The 18,458-nt window shown below is 43.2% G+C and overlaps 1 protein-coding gene across 5 annotated transcripts in view; it reads left to right on the top strand.

The window, feature by feature from the left end:
* Positions 1–18,458, top strand: part of LOC143388512 (uncharacterized) — a 61,974-nt gene that overhangs the window by 16,578 nt on the left and 26,938 nt on the right. For 4 of the 5 annotated variants that reach the window (XM_077110413.1, XM_077110414.1, XM_077110412.1 and 1 more), the window contains exons 1-4: positions 15,038–15,107; positions 15,601–15,740; positions 16,502–16,671; positions 17,107–17,212. The exons of the other annotated variant lie outside the window; for it this stretch is intronic. In XM_077110413.1, the coding sequence (XP_076966528.1) occupies positions 15,074–15,107; positions 15,601–15,740; positions 16,502–16,671; positions 17,107–17,212 (450 nt within the window). In that variant the 5' untranslated portion in view covers positions 15,038–15,073. Of the gene's footprint in view, positions 1–15,037; positions 15,108–15,600; positions 15,741–16,501; positions 16,672–17,106; positions 17,213–18,458 lie in introns of those variants that run through there. 5 annotated transcript variants of the gene reach the window in all.

Here is an 18,458-nt window from a genome sequence, read left to right as displayed (position 1 = left end):
TCTCTGTAGTATGCTGATTTTAAGTCCATTGGAAATAGACTGAGAGGTGGAATAACTGGGTCAAATGGTGGTTTCATCCCAGGTTTTCTTAGGAATCTCCATACTGCTTTCCATGATGGTTACATCAATTTGCAGTCCCACCAGCAATCTGTGAGTGTGTCTTTTCCCCCATATCCTCACCAACATTTATTTTTGCTTGTCTTCTTAATAATTGCCATTCTGACTGAAGTGAGATTAAATCTGAGAGTAGTTTTGATTTGTATTTCTCTAATTGCTAGAGATGTTGAGCATTTTTTCACATATTTGTTGATACGTTTCTCTTCTGAGAATTGTCTGCTCAGTTCCTTAGTCCATTTATTGAGTGGGTTATTTGGTTTTGGGGTATTAAGATTTTTGAGATCTTTATATATCCTGGAAGTTAGTGCTCTATCTGATGTGCCTGTAGTAAAGATGTTCTGCCACTCTGTGGGCTCTCTCTTCACATTATTGATCATTCCCTTTGTTGAGAAGAAGCTTCTGAGTTTGAATCCATCTCATTTATTGGTAAGGAATATTGTTTTATGGCCCAGAATATGATCTGTTTCAATGAAAGTATGAAGTGCCCTTAAAGGGAAAGGAGTTCTGTAGTTGTTGGGTGTTGTATTCTATAACGTCAGTTAGGCTGCGGTAGTTGATACTGTTCCTCCAACCTTCTATTTGCCCATTTAATGTATTTACTGAGAGACAGGTATCAAAATCTCCCACGATGGTTAGTAACTGTTTCTCCCTTTCATTCTGTTGATTTTTGCTTTATATATTTTGAAGCTCTGTTATTAAGTGCAGGAGCATTAATTATTGTCGTATCTTTCTTCAGGATTTCTATTTATGGTAACACTTTTGCAGTTTATTTTATCTGATATTAATACAGCAGTTCCAACTTTTCGTTATTCATTTTTACATTATTATTTTTCTGACTTTTTAACTTTCAATCTATCATATATCTTTAGATTTTAAGCACATCTCTTGTAGACATGATTAAGTCTTGATTTTTTTGACCCATTCTGATAATCTCTGCCTTTTAACTGGGTGTTTAATTCTGTCCAATGTATTATGGATATATTTGGACTTAGACCTCATATTTTGCTCTTTGTTTCCTGTTTGTACCATCTGACCTTTGCTCTTCTGTTTTTCCTTTTCTGTAATCTTAAATTTTAACCATCAACTTAGAGTTAATGTTTTTATTTAAAATGTAAAAAACTTCTAAGACCATCAATATTACTTTATTTTTTTTTTTTTTGGTACCAAGGGGCTACCCAGGGGCACTTAATCACTGAGCCACATCCCCAGCACCCCCCCCCCCCTTTTTTTAATTTTTAGAGACAGGGTCTCAGTACATTTTTTAGGGTCTTGCTAAGTTGCCGAAGCTGGCTTTGATACTCCTGCCTCAGCCTGAGTCTCTGGGATTGCAGACACATGCCACCACACTCGCCTAGTCCATACTAATTTTAACCTCCTATTATATGCTGCAGTTCTGACAAGAATTCCATTTCCATACCTGATAAATCCCACCATACGATGCTGTCATTTTTCTTTAAACTGTAGGATATTTTTAAATGAATTAAGAGAAAAAGTGATAGTTTGAAACTATGCTCCTGCATAATTTACATAGTTACCATTTCTGACACTCCAATCTTTCTGAGGATCTGATCATCTACTGGTACCACTTTCCTTTAGTCCAGAGACCTTCATTTAGTGTTTCTTGGAGTACAGGTCTGATGGTGATGGGTTCTCCCAGCTTTCCTTTATCAGAAATTGTCTCCATTTTCTCTTAATACTTTATATATGTATTTCAATATATAAAGTGTATACACATATAAAGTATATACATATATACACACATTGTATGTATTCATGTTAATGTAGTCATTTGGGTTTTTTTGGCTTGATATAGAATTCTGGTTTGACAATTTTTCCTTTCAGCTCTTGTTTAAAAAAAATAAACTTTTTTATAGAACAGTTTTTTATTTAAAGAAAAATTGCATAGATATAATGACATAGTTCTCCTATGCTCTACACCCAGATGGCCTTATTATTATACCTTTTGTTAGTATGGCACACTTATTCAAATTGATGAACCAGTATATTCTGGAAGAGAAGATGGAGAAATAATACACCATTGAGGTCACTTCTTTTTTCAAATTTTTCATAGAATTCACCAGCAAAGCCAACGAAACCCGATGTTTTCTCTTTTAGAAGGTTATTAGCTTTTAATTTATTTTCCTTAATAGAAACTAACCTATGCACATTGTCTATTTCTCCCTGTGTGAGTTTGAGTAGTTTAGGTTTTCAAGGAACCCATCATTTTAGCTGAATTATCAAATTTGTGGGCATAGAGTGGTTTGTAGAAACTTTTCTATTGTTTTAATTTTATTGATTTTTCTATTTTTTTTCCTTTTTGCTTGCTTTAGGCTTAAATTGCTCTTTTGCTTTGGCTTCTAAAACCTAGATTACTGTTTAGCTCCCTCTTCTCTCGTCTGTGTCTTCAGTGCTATAAATTCCCCTAAGTGCACTAAATACTTACACAGTTCATTGGATAAATTGTGTAATTTTGATTAATTGTAATTTCTTTTGTTCAATTCAAAACATTCAAAAATTACCCTTTTCTACTCATATGTTATTTACAAATGTATTATTGAATTCCCAAATATTTCGGGATTTTTCAGTTCTCTTTCTATTGGAGATTTTCAGCTTAATTTTATTGTGATATAACAATATATTTTATTTGATTTTTAATCCCTTAAATTTATTGATGACTATTTTATGACGCACAGGACATGGTGTGCCTTTCTGAATTTTATGTAAACTTCAATAGAATGTGTACTCTATTTTGGGGGGGGTAGAGTATTTTAGAATTCCAATAAGATCAGGTTGATTGACAGCGCCATTCTGGTCAACTATATCCTTATTGATTTTCTGCCTGCTTCATCTATCAAGCCCTGACAGAAGTGTTTGGAAGTTTCCAATTATATAGTAGTGAATTTTATCAATTTCTCCTTGAGTTATATCAGTTTTGGTGTCATATATTTAGATTTCTGTTGCTAAATGCTTACATATAGAACTCTATGTCTTCTTGGAGTTTGTCCCTCTATATTGCTGATAATTTTCCATCTTCTGAAATGTACTTCATGTAAAATTAATATAGCTATTGCAGATTCCCATTGATTAGTTGGTATAGTGCATCTCTAATTGCATCTGGGTGTTCATAATCAAAAGTGGCTTTTTTACAGACAATATATGGTAGAGTCTTGTTTCTTTATTCATTTTGACACTTTTTCTTTTAATTGGCATATTTAGATTAGTCATATTTAAAGTGATTATTGGTAGAGTTGGAGTAGTATTTGTTGTATTTATAACTGCTTTCTCTATTTTGCCTTTGTTCTTTACGCATTTTCCCATTTCTCTGGTTATATGAGCATTTTATGATTTCATTTTATTGCCTCTCTTAGAATATCAAGTATCCTCCTTTATCAGATGTTTAGTGATTGCCCCAGAGTTTGCAATGTACCTCATAAGAATATAAGAACATCCTCAAATAATACTCCACCCTTTCACATGTAGGGCAGGTACCCTATGATAGTCTCATTAATTTCACTTTTTTCTTTGCTATAATCACCCAATATATGTTACTGTTACCACTCTAAACACATGGTTATCTTTTATATCAGGAATAAGACAAAGAAAAGATGGCATTTCACTTTCATTTCTTCTCCAGTGCTCTCCTTTTCTTTGTATATATCCAGGTTTCTGATCTACATCATATTTTTCTTCTCCTGCTCAGAGCAGGTGGCTGGTGACAAATTCCCTTTGTTTTTGTTTATATGAGAAACTCTATTTCTGCTTCACTTTTGAAGAATAATTTCACTGTTTTAGTCAGCTTTTGCATCACTTGTGACCAAAATACCCAACAAGAAACAATTTAGAGGAGGAAAAATTTATTCTCGCTCACATTTTCAGAGGTTCAGTCCATGGTCAGCTGACTCCATAGTGCTGGGCTCAAGCTGAGTCAGAACATGAGGGCAGAAGGTGGCTGTGGAGACCAGCTCAGAACATGACGTCCAGGAAAAAGAGAGAGGGGGAGAGAGAGAAAGAGAGAGAGAGAGAGAGAGAGAGAGAGAGAGAGAGAGAACTTCAGTTCACCAGGAACAAAATACAAGTCCCAAAGGCATGCCCCTAGTTGACCCACCTGTCTACACATATCACTGGGTTAATCCATATCACTGGATTCATCTACTGATTAGGTTACTACTCTCACAATCCAACTGTTCCACCTTTGACATTCCTGCATTGTCTCCCACATGAGCTTTTGGAGGACACACCATATCAAACCAAGATACACTGGATAGAGGATTATAGGCTGGTAGGTTTTCCTTTCAAAATTTCAAAATTTCACTCAACTCTCTTTCTAGCACATTTTAGGAGAAGTCCATTAAGATTCTTATCTTTGCTCCTCTAGGAGTAAGATTATTTATTTCTTTGAACACCATCTCTTTGGCTTTGACATTCAGCAATTTGAAAGATTCTAGGTGTAGATTTTGGGTATTTGCCTTGTTTGATGTTCTCCAAACTCCCTGGATCTATTACTTTAGAAGTTTTCCATCATTAACACTCGAAGTCTTTTCCTCAACTCTGTTGTCTTTTGCTTCTCCTCCTCCTATTCCAATTAGTATGTTTATCTTTTGTAATTGCCCGGTAGTTCTTAAATTTTCTGATCTAGTTTTTCTTTTCTCTTTGCAATTTTGCCCGAGAAGTTTCTTCTGACCTATCTGCACTAATATTCTCCTGAGTCATGTGCAGGGTACTGGTGAGCCCATCAAAGGTGTTAAGCATTTATCTTAGTGGTTTTGATTTCCAGTCTTCCTTTTTTTTTTCTTGTTTACCATTTCCATCATCAGCTTACCTTATCTATCTTTTCTTTAATATTCTTTTCAGCTATAACCTCTATAACCCTTAGCATCTCAATCACAGTTGTTTGAAATTCCCTATCTGATAATTCCCACAGCCTCATCATCTGAGGGTCTCATTCTAATGCTTGTTTATGTCCTTAGACTTTGTTTCTTCTTCCCTTTTAGTATGTATGTCTTATAATTATTTTTGATTGAAAGCTAGACATAGTGTACTAAATAATAGGAACTGAGGTAAATAGGCCATTTATTTGTTGAGATTTTGTGCTAATCTGACTAGAAGTTCGGTCAGAGTAGCACAAAATCTTTAGTGTCTTCTGTTGCCAAAGAGGCCAGAAATATCAGATTCCTATAATGCCTTTATGTTCATTTCTTGCCCAGAAGGAATTAGTGTCTTCAACTCTTTCAGCTGTAATTCTCTAGAGTTGTGCGGAGGCTTTTTGGTATAGTGGCACAGTAGAGAGGAAGGAAGGATTCTGTGGTCTGTGATTAGATCATGGTGTTGAGTGAGCTGCATTGCTGGGGTGTGACTTTCACTGGTGTTTCCTACTTTTCCACCACCACTAGCACCTTGCATGAGACAAGAGCCTGGAGTAGGAGAAACGCCTTCGCCCTCGAGGGACAAGGCTCTGGTGAAGTCCTTGTCCTTGGAGAGTAGGTTTCTGTTCTGGCGAATGGCTGCTCTTTTCACAATGGTTACCTTTCTCCAACCCCTGCCTGAGCCATGAGGGTATCTTCATTGGCTCTTCAGCAAGAGAAGCTAGTAAGGTTCCTAGAGGATGCGTGAGGGGCGGGGGCTCTCTAGGGCTGTGTCCCAGGGGTTTCTCACTCTCACACTAATTTACCAGCAATTTATCAGAATTACCATTAGGAGTTCCTACCAGTTGATGGCTCCCATGGCTTCTGCTTCAGGGGAACAGAGCTGTCCCATGACCCTGGATTCACCTCTTTCTCCAGGTTTCATGATGGCCGTGTGCCCTGCTACCTCAGTTCCCTGGTGGGGATGTAAAAGTTGCTGGTTTTCCATTTGTTCTTCTTATAAGGCTGGAAGTCACAACTTCCAAGCTCTTCACATGTTGGAGCTGAAACCAGAAGTCTTTTTCAGCACTTTCAAGATCCCTCTCACTATCTTCTGACCTCTATGGCTTCTGGCAGGAATCCAACCATTGTTATTTACATGTGATGTATCATTTTTCTCTGGCTGCTTTCAAAAAATTTTGGTATTCAGTTTTTAGCTATCTGATTTGTATCCACTCAGGTCTGTTTTGTTTGTATAAATTGTTGGTAAATTAGTGTGAGAGTGAGTAATTTCTGGAGGATACAGCCTCCAGGACTCTTTAATAATGTCAGTGCTCTATAAAAACTAAAAGAAGAGAACCATTATAGAATCTAAAGAAACATGACAAGAACATGTAGCATGTGATCCTTGATCATATGCTGTATATTTTTAAAATCCTGCTAAAATGGATTTAGGAAATTTTGAATATCAGTATTATATACCTGATTATAGTTTCATATCAATAACAAATTTCCTCAAAGGGATATTACTATGGTGGTACTAGAGAATTTCCTTTTTGTAGCAAAATATTAAAATTGATGAATTTAGCTTAATAATATATGGGTGTCATACTAATCTTCATATTTGCTTGACATATCATACTCATAGAGAAAATTATACAAATTATGGTGCACATCATTTTACTATTCTTGAAATTTTCCTATAGAAGTGAATATTTTATAATAACATTTAGTGGAAAAAGAAAAGCCGTGTTGAGAGGCAAAGTTCTACATAGTCTGAGTTAGTTGCACATACCTAAGCACACAGACTCTAAAACTAACGCTGCTTCTACCAGATGGCTCTTCTACTTGGGGCAGTGCTCTGAGGACAAGGTAAATTGCTTTGCCTCTTACTAGCCCTTGCCTCAAGCCTCAGAAATCTGTGGGAAGTAAAACAGTGAAACATCACAGGTCCACTATGTCTTGTGAAAGCTTTCTACCATAGACAGAATTCTCCATAGCCAAGGAGAAGTGTTACACCTACGATTGTTTTGGAGATTTTCTTAGCCAGGTGTGTGTCCCTCCTGCACCCCACTGCCCTACCTGAGGGACAGGGCTGGGAAATTTGCAGAGGTCAGGGAGCTCAAAAGCAATCCTGATTTCTTCCTTTTGGAAATTCACATGTTGGAAGTTCTCTGGTGGGCTGAGATGACCAAGTGTGGGGTCAGCTGGCAGGAAAGCACTCCAAGTAGCTCCTTCCACCTCCCTACAAGCTCCCACAGAGAGGCCAGGAGAAGCAGCATATGCAGTCAGAAAACAAAGGACCCCAGTCTTCCCCAAGTGTGGGCTCCCTGCACTGGTTGGTGTGTAAGACTGAGGGGAAGCAGGGGTCTCCTCAGGCAGGACCTGTGGGTTTCTTCCTTCCACTCTTTTGCCAGCACCAAGCTCCTAAAGGCAGAGAGAGTTGGAGAAAATTTTTGGGAAAACCCAATGGGAAGTCCTGAAGGAAACAACATTGCTTCTCAACTTGCCTGGGGGGTGGCATAGTGATTACTTAGAACTTTAGAAACAGACGCTGGCATGTTTGTCTTCCGAGCTGGTAAAGCAAGTTTTAGTGTAGCAGGTGTCAAAGTCATTTTCAAAGTCAAATGTTATCATTCTATTCCCCATCTGCCAATCATGCACCCATGCACTCAAATCAAGGACATATGTTCAAATGCTCAGTTGCCTCCCTCCCCCCTCTCCCATCTCTCCATGCTTTGCCTTCCTCCCAGGTGGACAGGCAGCGGAAGTACTGACTGTGCCCAGTGAGAGACAGGAAGTCGAGTCTCAAAGAACCTGTAGCTTGCTCTGATAACTTGGCTTCTCCTTCAAAGAGCCTTCTAAACTCCCTCCACTCCCCTCCTCCCACTCAATGAAGAGCAGTAGAGTTCATATTTTGCATAAAATTCTGTTCTATTAAAAAAAAATCTGTCCACTCTTATTTGTAAAGCAATCCAAGAGAAGGATTATGCATTTGATTGAATTGGTTGGTTTTGAATCAGGTCTCTGAGACAGGACAAACATTTTAAGTGAAATCACACATTCAAATTTTGTTTGTATAGGCCAGTTTCACCTGGAAAAGTCAGTATGCTACTAAGAATATTTTCTCCCAACTTCAAAGTGGTGAAGTATTTAGAGGCCAGTACCCAGGGTTGTGAATTCTGCCCTCAATTTCATTATTACATTGTTTCCTTTGAGCTTCTTTATTGCAATGTAAATATACATATTTCAACATAGAGGATAATCCATCCAAGAGTCCATCCCAGACAACAGCAAACTTGTATAATTTTACTCTTGACAACATCTCTATGGCACCGACTAGAAAGGGTTTATGTTTACCCTGGGAAGAATATCAATTAAAGTCAAATGTTCTCAAAACTGTTTACACTTACGTTGGAGCTAAATAGCACAAGAGCTACCAGAGTTCTTCCTGCTACTAATATCATGGTTTCATTGTAAGACCAGGCACAGTATGTAGAAATAATTTCAGTAGCAAAGGTAGGTCCCTCTCTAACAATATATATATATATATATTTCAACATAGAAGATAATTCTAGAAGAAGATAGTGCCTGCATTCCAGCTATGGGGCTGCCCTGAGCAGCAGAGTGATAGAAGGGGATCTTGTCACTGCCCAAAACTTTTCCCATGCCAGGCTCTTTCAAGCAGGACCCTGAGGCAGCATACGTGGCATGGATGTATCAAAGGACCTTTCAAATGCCCTGGAGCCTACATTGCTCCGCCCACTGCCCACCCAAGACCTTCCACTGTCCCTGTTGTAACATCTTTGTGGACATGAGTGCTCCACCTCCCTGTCCACTCACCAACCCATCCCTGGACACCTGGGCAGGACCAGGAAACTCTCAGCATAAGTGGGCCACAGGTAGGTATGAGACCATTTCCCAGTCTGCTAAAAGTGGCTCCCAGCCACTCTTGGTCACTTCCATCTGTTATTGCATCCAGTTCTGCACCTGTCCTGGGAGGCTGGCCTTGCTTGCACAGGTGCTGACATGCAAAGGGCATCCCCTCTGTGCTGAGCCTGGTGGAGTCAGGGGGAGGAAAGGCAGTGACTGTCCCCTCCCCTGGCTTGCTGATACTAGATCCCCAGCTCTTTAGGCTGACTGCTGCCCTGTCCTGGGGATCATTGCATGTCTTGGACTGGGTGTCCCAGTTGTAGGGTTTCCTGGTTCTGAGTGCGTTTGTCTGATGTGCCCACCCTGTTGGGGTTCACAAGTGCAGACGGCTGGTTGGGAAAGGGTATTTTTTTCATCCTCATCCAGTATCTGAGAAACCAGAGGCCCAGAGTTTTTATGTCCTGCTCCAAGTGACACCATGCAGGTCTTGTCTCTAAAAGCCTCACTCAGAATAGATGACTTGATGAGCCATGGGGTCCTAACTGTGGCCCAACCATGGAAATGCCAGGTTGTCCCTGAGATGAGAACCTGTGTGTAGGGCCAAGAGCAGGCAGCCTAGAGGGCTGAGTTGGGGAAGACCTGAGCATTTGGAGGTGATGGAAGTCAGGTCAGATAGACCGTCGAGGTCTGCCTCCTCTCCCTAGGAGTTGGACCACCACTGTGGGCAGGTGAACAACAGCTTGGGGTATCTGAACATCTGGCTGTTCCTGCTGCTGCTTGTGTCCCTTTGCCTGTACCTGGGTGCCCTACTGGTGATGTGCATCGTCTCGCTTGTGCCCACCACAGTGATGTCATTATCCTTGGACAAAGCCATGGCTATCCACACAGTCCCAAGGGCCCACTCTGGGAAGAGCAGTCCTACAGAGTATTTATACATTCACCAATTGAAGGATTGTTCATTGTATCTAGTTTTTCCACAGTGTTTTGTTTTGTTTGTACCAGGGATTGAACCCAGCGGTGCTTAACCACTGAGCTACATCGCTGATGCACCTGCCCCCTTTATTTTTCTTAAATGGTTGTTTCTTTTGAGTCAGGGTCTCATTGAATTGCTTAGAACCTTGCTAATTTGCTGAGGCTGGCTTTGAACTTGCAGTCCTCCAGTCTTAGCCTCCCAAGTGGTAGAACTTAGGCACGGGCCACTGCGCCTACCTAGTTTTTCACAGCTATAAAGAAAGCTGCTACAAACATTGGTGTATAGGCATGTGAACCTACATTTTCATTTCTGTTGGGTAAATTCTTAGGGGTGGCATTGCTGATTCATAAGGTAACTGTAGGTGGAACTCTGTAGAAAATTGCCAAATTTGTCCTTCAAAATCACTGTACCATTCCTAATTTCTACCAGCAAAGTATGAGAATTCCAATTGCTCCACATCCTCACCAACATTTCACACTGTCATTTGTTCTTGTTTTGTTTTCTCTTTTTATTGAAGTGTTTCTAATAAGTGAGTAGTGGCATCTCATTTAAGGCTCCAGGTTGTGTTTTCCTAATGATCAATGATATTGAGCTTATTTTTATGTCTTCTTGCCCATTGGTAGGTCTTTCGCAAAGTGCTTGCTCCAATCTTCTTCTCTTTTAAAAAATGTTGTTTTCTTTCCTTACTAAGTTATAAGAGTTGTGTACACTGGGTTCAGATCTATGTTTTGCAAATCTTTTCTTGCAATCTGTGGCTTTTCATTGAATTTTCTTCATAGCATCTTCCGAAGAACAGAAGTTCTTAGTGGTGATGTTTTTCCAGTTCTAGGGATTGACTCGAGGTGCTCTAACACCGAGTGTTGTTATTTATTCTACTTGGAAAATCATGTCCTCTGTGAGGAACAGTTTTATTTCCTTCTTTCCAACATGTGTGTTTTTATTTCTTTTTCTCTATAGTGTTGACTAGGAATGATAGGAGTGGCATCTCTGCCGTGAGATTCCTTTAGTATGGCAATCACTTGACTAAAGGCTCTTTCAGGAAGACTGGTGGGCAGCATCAGTGGGGGAGGGGAAGCTGCAGACCCTGAGACAGCTGAACAGACAGAGGAGCCTGTCTGCTCATCACCTCCCATCCTTTTATTCAGCACCCCACCACTGCCATATTTGGTTCCCTCCCCCCTTGACTCCTGTGCTTGGCCCTTATTCCTCAGCCCTGTGGTCTGCCTGTCTTCTCCTCTCTCCAGCTTCTGGTATCATCATTGAGTTTGCCTGGCAGCCTGTTCCTTCCTCCATCCTGTGGTTCTTCCAGTCCCAGGTCAGGCCATAGGCCATCACCCTTCCTCCTCTACTCAGAATGATGCCCTCCATGTCCAGGATCACTATTCTCAAGGGAACTAAGTGTGGTCTGCCCTCTGGGATTCCCCAATCAGGGCTCCTTTCCATTATTGGCAGCACCCATCTCAGGCACTGATCCCATGCTCCAACTTCACTCCCTTTCTACTCTGCCCCCTGACTGCAACTCCTCCTGGAGTCCCTTGCTTGGTGGTTGGTGGCAAGGACTCTGGAGCCAAACCTCATAAGTCCAAATCACAGCTCTACAACTGACCATCAGGGAGACCTTGGGTAGCTACTTAGCCCCGGATCACTCATTTTCCCTATCTGTAAAACAGGAATTGTGGGTTAATTCATGTAAACCACATAGAACAGAGGCTATACCAGAAAGTGCTCTGTGTGCTGAATACAGACCACAATAAATGTTGATGAGGATGTGGGGGAAAAGGTACAATCATATACTGCTGGTGGGACTGCAAATTGGTGCATTCAACCTGTAAAGCAGTATGTCGATTCCTTAGAAAACTTGGAATAGAACCACCATTTGACCCAGCTATCCCTCTCCTAGGTCTATACCCAAATGACTTAAAATCAGCATATTACAGAGACACAGCCACATCCATGTTTATAACAGCTCAATTCACAATAGTTAAACTGTGGAAACAGCCTGGATGCCCGTCAATAGACGAATGGATAGAGAAACTGTGGTATATATACCTAATGGAATATTACTCAGCATTAAAAGAGAATAAAATTATGTGCAGGTAAATGAATGGGTTAGAGAATATCATGCTAAGTGAAGTAAGCCAATCCCCCAAAATCAAAGGCTGAATGTTCTCTCTGATAAGGAAAAATGGAGGAACTTTGATGAGGCAAAGATGAGGCAGAGGTGAGGAGGGGGCATGGGGGTAGGAAAGATAGTGGAATGAGATGGACATCATTACCCTAGGTACATGTATGAATGCACATATGGTGTGATGCTACATCGAAATGCTACATAGAAATGTAAAGTTGTGCTACTACAGGTGTGTACAATGAATTAAAATGCATTGTGCTGTCATATATATCTAATTAAAAAAACAAAACAAAAAAAGAAAACCTAAGGCTAGCATGGTCTGCTCCAAAGCTCAATAGACCCCATAGTTATGATTCTAGTACCACTCCTGACCTTTTTCCATGACCCAATGCATGACATGCATTCTTCTTGTGCTACAACAGAAATTGACATAAAATTTGAAGGTAGACTGTGACTCAAATATCATTGCTTTCTCAGTAGGAACACAATTGACCAAGAGAAATCTGAAAAAAAAATGTTCAACATTACTAATCCTTAGAGAAATGCAAATTAAAACCATAATGAGGTACCCTCTCACACCTATTAGAATGGCTATTATCAAAGAGACAAAGGAACCAGTGGCACAAGTCTTAATCCCAGTACCTCAAGAGGCTGAGGTAAGAGTATTATAAATTCAAGGTAAACCTCAGCAACTTAGTGAGACCTGATCTCAGAATAAAACTTAAAAAGGTCTGCTGTTGTGTATCGGGGTAACATACCCCTGGGTTCAAGCCGAGTATAAATAAAAGAAAAAGAAAGACAAAAGATATTAAGTACTGGTCTGGATGTGCATAAACTAGAATTCTTGTACAATGTTTGGAGGAATGTAAATTAGTATAGTCATTATGGAAATCAGTATGGGAAGTTTCTTTAAAAATTAAAAATAGAGCTCAGTTGGTAGAGTGCTTGCCTTGCAGGGACAAGATTCTGGGTTCAATCCCCAGAAACAAACAAACAAACAAAAAATTACCCTATGGTCCAGCCATCCCACTACTTGGTATATATCCAAAGGAAATGGCATCAGTGTGTTAATAGACATCTGCACCCCATGTTCATTGCAGCAATATTCTCAGAACCAAGAAATGGGAAAAGCTGTGTCTATCAGTGGGTGAGTTGATACAGAAAATGTGGTTAGAAATATAAGGGGACACTATTTAGTCTTTAAACAAAAATTAGGATGTCCTGTTCTTTGTGACATTGAATGAGGCCAAAGGACATTGTACTGGGGGAAATAAGCCAGGCACAGGGCAACTATCACATGATCTCACCTACATGTGGAATCTACAGAAGTTGAACTCACAGAAACAGAGAGCAGAATGGTGACTGCCAGGGGCCCAGGAGTGGCTAGGGGGTGGATGGGGGAGATGCTGGTCCCAGGAGGCCAAATTACACTTAGATGAGAGGGATGAGTTTAAGGGATCTATTGTACAATAAGATGACTACAGTTAATAATAACATACAACAGAATGCATACAGTTGATAATGTTATATGCACTTCAAAATGACTCAGAGAGTAGATTTTAAGGGTTCTCAACACAAAAAAGAATATGAAATGATGTATATGTATATATGTTTCAAAATATGTTTTATGCCATAAATATCCACAAATTATTATCATTATGTCATCATCATCATCATCATCATCAGGGATTGTACCGAGGGTTGCTTAACCAAAGAGTTCACATCCTCAGCCCATTTTATGTTTTATGTTGAGACAGAATTATGTCATAAATCCCACCCTGGAAGTGAGGGAAACTAGGAAGATATTTAGTTGGTAGCTTGCTACCTCCTCCCCAAACTGGAGCTCTGTTACAACCAAAAGGAAGAAGTGGAGCTAGGATAAGCGAGGAGCACTGCCTACTTCCATTAGCACTGGGCCTGAAAGGGGGATAACTAACCATCACCAACATCTCCCCTAAACCATATGACATGGTCTCTGTATTAGCTGCTTTCTGTTGCTCTATCCAAATACCCAAGAATGGGTCCTTTATAAAGAGATGAGGTTTATTTAGCACAGAGTCCAACATTTGGCAGCCCCTGAGACTGATCTTTGGTGAGAGTGATCACAACATGGTGAATGGCATCATGGTGGGAAGACATGCAAGGGGTGGAGACTGAATGGCCAGAAACTGGGGAGGATGAGTCTTGTTCTCTTTATAACACCCCCGTCTCACAGGAACTAACAGGGACCCATGAGAAGGTCATTACTCCCTTCCAAGGGCCTCATCCCCAGTGGCCAAATTACCTCCCACTAGGCCCCACCTCTTGCAGGTTCTACCCCCTCAACACGGCCGCACCGAGGACCTAGCCTCCAGCCTATGAACCTTTGGGGGATAAAGTACATCCCATCCTCACAAGCTCCAACAAAGCCACATTGTAAGAGCAGGATGTCCCATCTATAAGTGTGTATGTGAGGGCAGGGGAAGGTTGACATCAGTGGGCACAGGAAGCAGCCAGAGCCCCCATTCCGGAACCTCTCTGATGTCACACTTGTAGTCATGGTACTCTGGGGGCCAACCCAGGAGAAGGAGCGGTTGGCTCTCATTTGTTTGAGAGCAGGCATCGCAGAATGACTGTGTCAAACGATTTACTGTCCCCACCCCCAACCCCAGCCAGATCCTGGCTATTTTCAAGCCTCTGGGCTTGTCTCACAGTGGCAGCCCTAGTGTGTCTAAGTGCTGTGTTCTTTACATTTCCGTGAGTCTCTGGGCCAGCTGTGGGTTTCTCAAAAAGAAACAGAAGGGAAATAGAGTGCAGAGGCAGGGAGGTGGAGGGAGGCCAGGGGGGGAAGGAGGATATTTCGTGGGAAGCACAGAGATGTGGGGAGCCTGAGGATTTGGGGGGACTGTGGGAGGCTGGTAATGCTGGTGACATTTGGTGGAGGGAATGGGGTCTGTCTCTAGCCTGGATATTCAGATCCGTCCTTAAGGTGTGTGGGTCTGAGCTCAGGTGAGCCAGGCCTCCTAGGCTCTCCGGGTTGCCCCCGACTAGAACTGAGTCTGGCTCTGATTTCAGAGGCGAGCACTGGCGCAAGATGGAGACTGGGCCTACCCAGTGGTCTCTGGACTTCTCTGCGTCCTGAGTTTCTGTAGCCTCATTGGCATGAATTTTTCGGACCCAGGAATTTTACATAGAGGTAAGGCCTCAGACTCCTGGAGAGGGAGGTGGCACCCCAAGGCTGGTGCCTACAGGGGTCATTTGTAAAGGGCTGACCCCACCTGTGCCTCAGGATCCCTTCTTACCCTGTCCTTATTACTTGGGCCCTGGCACTTCATTTCCCAAAGCACTGAAGTGTGAAAAACAGAATCCTGGAGGTTTTCCAGTTGCTTTAGAAGGGAGGACCCGGCAAGAGAGGCAGGAGGCTCTTCCAACCACGCAGTTCACCTTCCTCCTTCCCATTTCACACCCGACTCCAAGCACAAGGAGGAGCTCCATGTAGAGCTCCTGTGGCTGGACAGCCCTTCTCTCTGACTGCCGCCCATCTGAGTGGTCAGCTTGCTCAACAGGGACTGGGGTTCCCCTGCCCTCCTCCTCCCCACCTTCTGATGCCCAGTGATGCTATGGGGCTGCCCCGAGCATCAGAGTGATACAAGGGCCTCCTCCACTGCCCACACCTCTCCCCCTGCCAGGCGCCGTCGAGCAGTACCCTGACACCATATACATGGCACGAGTGAATGGCAGGTTGTATCACATGCCGTGGTGTCCCACGTGTTATTTTCACCGCCTGCCCCGAACCTTCCACTGCGAAAGGTGTGACATCTGTGTGGAGGTGAGTGCTCCTCCTCCCTGTCCACTCACCAACCTATCTCCGGGCACCTGGCCAGGACCAGGAACCTCACATCATGAGTGGGCCAGGTGGGGGTATCAGACCATGTTCCCAGAATGCTTCAAGTGGCTCTCAGCCACTGTTGGTCACTTACATATGTCATCACCTCTGTGTCTGCACCTGTCCAGGGAGGCTGGCCTTGCTTGCCAAGGTGCTGACATACAAAGGGCATCCCATCTGTGCTGAGCCTGGTGGAGTCAGGTGGAGGAAAAGCAGTGACTGTCCCCTCCCTGGCTTGCTGATACTAGATCCCCAGCCCTTTAGGCTGACTGCTGCCCTGTCCTGGGGATCTTTGCCTGTCTTGGTCTGGGTGTCCCAGTTGGAGGGTTCCCTGGTTCTGAGTGTGTTTCTCTGATGTGCCCACCCTGCTCGGGTTCACAAGTGCAGACGGCTGGTAGGGGAAGGGCATTTTTTTCATCCTTTTCCAGTACTTGAGGAAATGGAGGCCCAGAGTTTTCATGTCCTGGTCCAAGTGACACCAGGCAGGTCTTGTCTCTAAAGACCTCACTCAGGACAGGTGACCTGATGAGCCATGGGTCCTAACTGTGCTCTCACCATGGAAATGCCAGCTTCTCGCTGAGATGGGAACCCTTATGTAAGGTCAAGAGCAGGCGGCCTAGAGGGCTGCATAGGGGAGGCCTCAGGATTAGGGGGTGATGGAGGCCATTCCAGAAGGACCCTCTGACCTGCCTGCTCTCCCCTAGGAGTTGGACCACCATTGCAGGTGGGTGAATAACTGCGTGGGGCACCGAAACATCCGGCTCTACCTGCTACTCCTCGTGTCTCTGTGCCTGTATCTGGGTACCGTGCTGGCCACCTGCGTGGTTTTCATCATACGCAGGAGGCACATGGCGTTTTTGGACAAAACCATGACGTATCCACACAGTCCCCAGGGCCCACACTGGGAAGAGCTGGGGTGGTGGGGAGGGAGAGGCAAACAGCCCAGTAGGGTCAGGGTGACAGGGGAGGGGCTGACGTGGGCGGGGCTAGAGGGAGAAGTCACTTGGCAGGACCTGTGAAGGACATTTGGAAGGCCAGTGGAGTCAGGGACACGGGCGGGGTAGGATGCCTGTGGAGTTAAGAATCTAGGGGCCCACAGAGTAGGGTAATGAAAGTTGAAAAGGGACAGCTGGGAGGACAGTGTGGTGGAGGGAGGTTTCCCTTGGTTGTACTGGACTAAGTGTCCAGTCCAGGGAGAAAGAGCGGTAGGTGGTGCTACCTGGGGCAGGAGGGAAGGAGGGAGCAGTGGGGTCGAAAGCGGGGCCAGGGAGGAGCTCTTCCATGGCTTCCCTTCTTAACCTGTGCACAGCATCCTAGTGGCTGTACCTGCTGGGGCCCTCCTGGTCCCACTCATCCTGCAATTTTTCATCAAGGCAGTGGCGGTGGGCACCGCCAGGCGACCCTATGAGGAGAAGGTAAGCGGTGAGTGCGTGTGCCCTTGGCTGTGTGGAGGCATCTTGCACCTCTTCAATTAGACACTTTGTGCACTTTCTCCACTGCCTTTGGCCCTCATGATGCCTCATGAGTCCTTCCAGACCCACCTCTGAAGATGCAGCTCAGATATTTCTATACCCTGGAGCTTGGGGCCATTCTGCCTCCTGGGTGCATTGCATTGCAAGCCTACTGTGTGCTGGGTGTGCTAGGTGGTGGTTATTTGAGGGATGGGTGTAGGGGTGAGTAAGCACATCATGCACTTGTGTTGATGAGCAACCTGCCATCAGAATAACACCGGGAGACACCAGGAACACTCTGAGAGAGGGGTCAGTCCTGAGTGGTGTAGCGGACTGGAAGAGACTGGGAGTTTGGCGAAACCCACGCTGTAGAGGAGAACATGCCACCCTCTGTGTCCTAGGTGTGCTTTTGGAGAGGCAGACAGGAGGGCATTGACTGTGAGAGGTACAATTTTGTAGAAAGGCACAGAAATCTGAAAGTAGGGTGTTAACAGAATGATGAAGAAATGGATCCTATTTCAAGCACAAGGTGACATGGGCAATGAGGTTGACCCCATGGGGGTCAAGATGAGAAAGGCCCAGAAAGCCAAGCATGGAATTTTGTTTGGAAGAACTGGAAACCTGGGAGCCATGAAAAATTTTGTGAAAATGTCATTCATTGAGGGGTAATTACAAACAGTAAATTCACCCTTTCTCATCTATAGTTAGGGGTTTTGACAAATGACATTGTGTACTCTCCACCAAGATCAAGGTTAACCAGTTTCACTACCCCAGAAAATCCTTTCATCTCTTGTTGTCATTTTCTCTCCCTGAGTCCTTGTGGTTTTTCTCTTTCCGGAATAATGCATAAATGGTGTTGTGGGCTTTCTAGTCTGGCTTCATTCCCTGAGCACGATGCATTTGAGATTCATCTATGTAGTTGCTCACAGCAGTAGTTTATTCTTTTGTTTCTGTGTAGTATTGTATTTCCCTACAGACCATTTGTACATTCACCAATTGAAGGATTTTTAGTTTGCATCTAGATTTTGGCAGATTTTTTGTTTTGTTTTTGTACCAGGGATTGAACCCAGAGGTGCTTAACCACTGAGCAACCATCCCAGCCTCACCCCACCCCACCTCCAGCACCCTTATGTTTTCTTTTTTGAAAAATTTTTAAAATTTTGAGAAAGGGTCTTACTAAGTTGCTTAAGGCCTTGCTAAGTTACTACAT

Source organism: Callospermophilus lateralis, chromosome 10 (genome assembly GCF_048772815.1).
Source record: "Callospermophilus lateralis isolate mCalLat2 chromosome 10, mCalLat2.hap1, whole genome shotgun sequence".
NCBI lineage: Eukaryota > Metazoa > Chordata > Mammalia > Rodentia > Sciuridae > Callospermophilus > Callospermophilus lateralis.
This window is presented reverse-complemented; position numbering and strand designations above follow the sequence as displayed.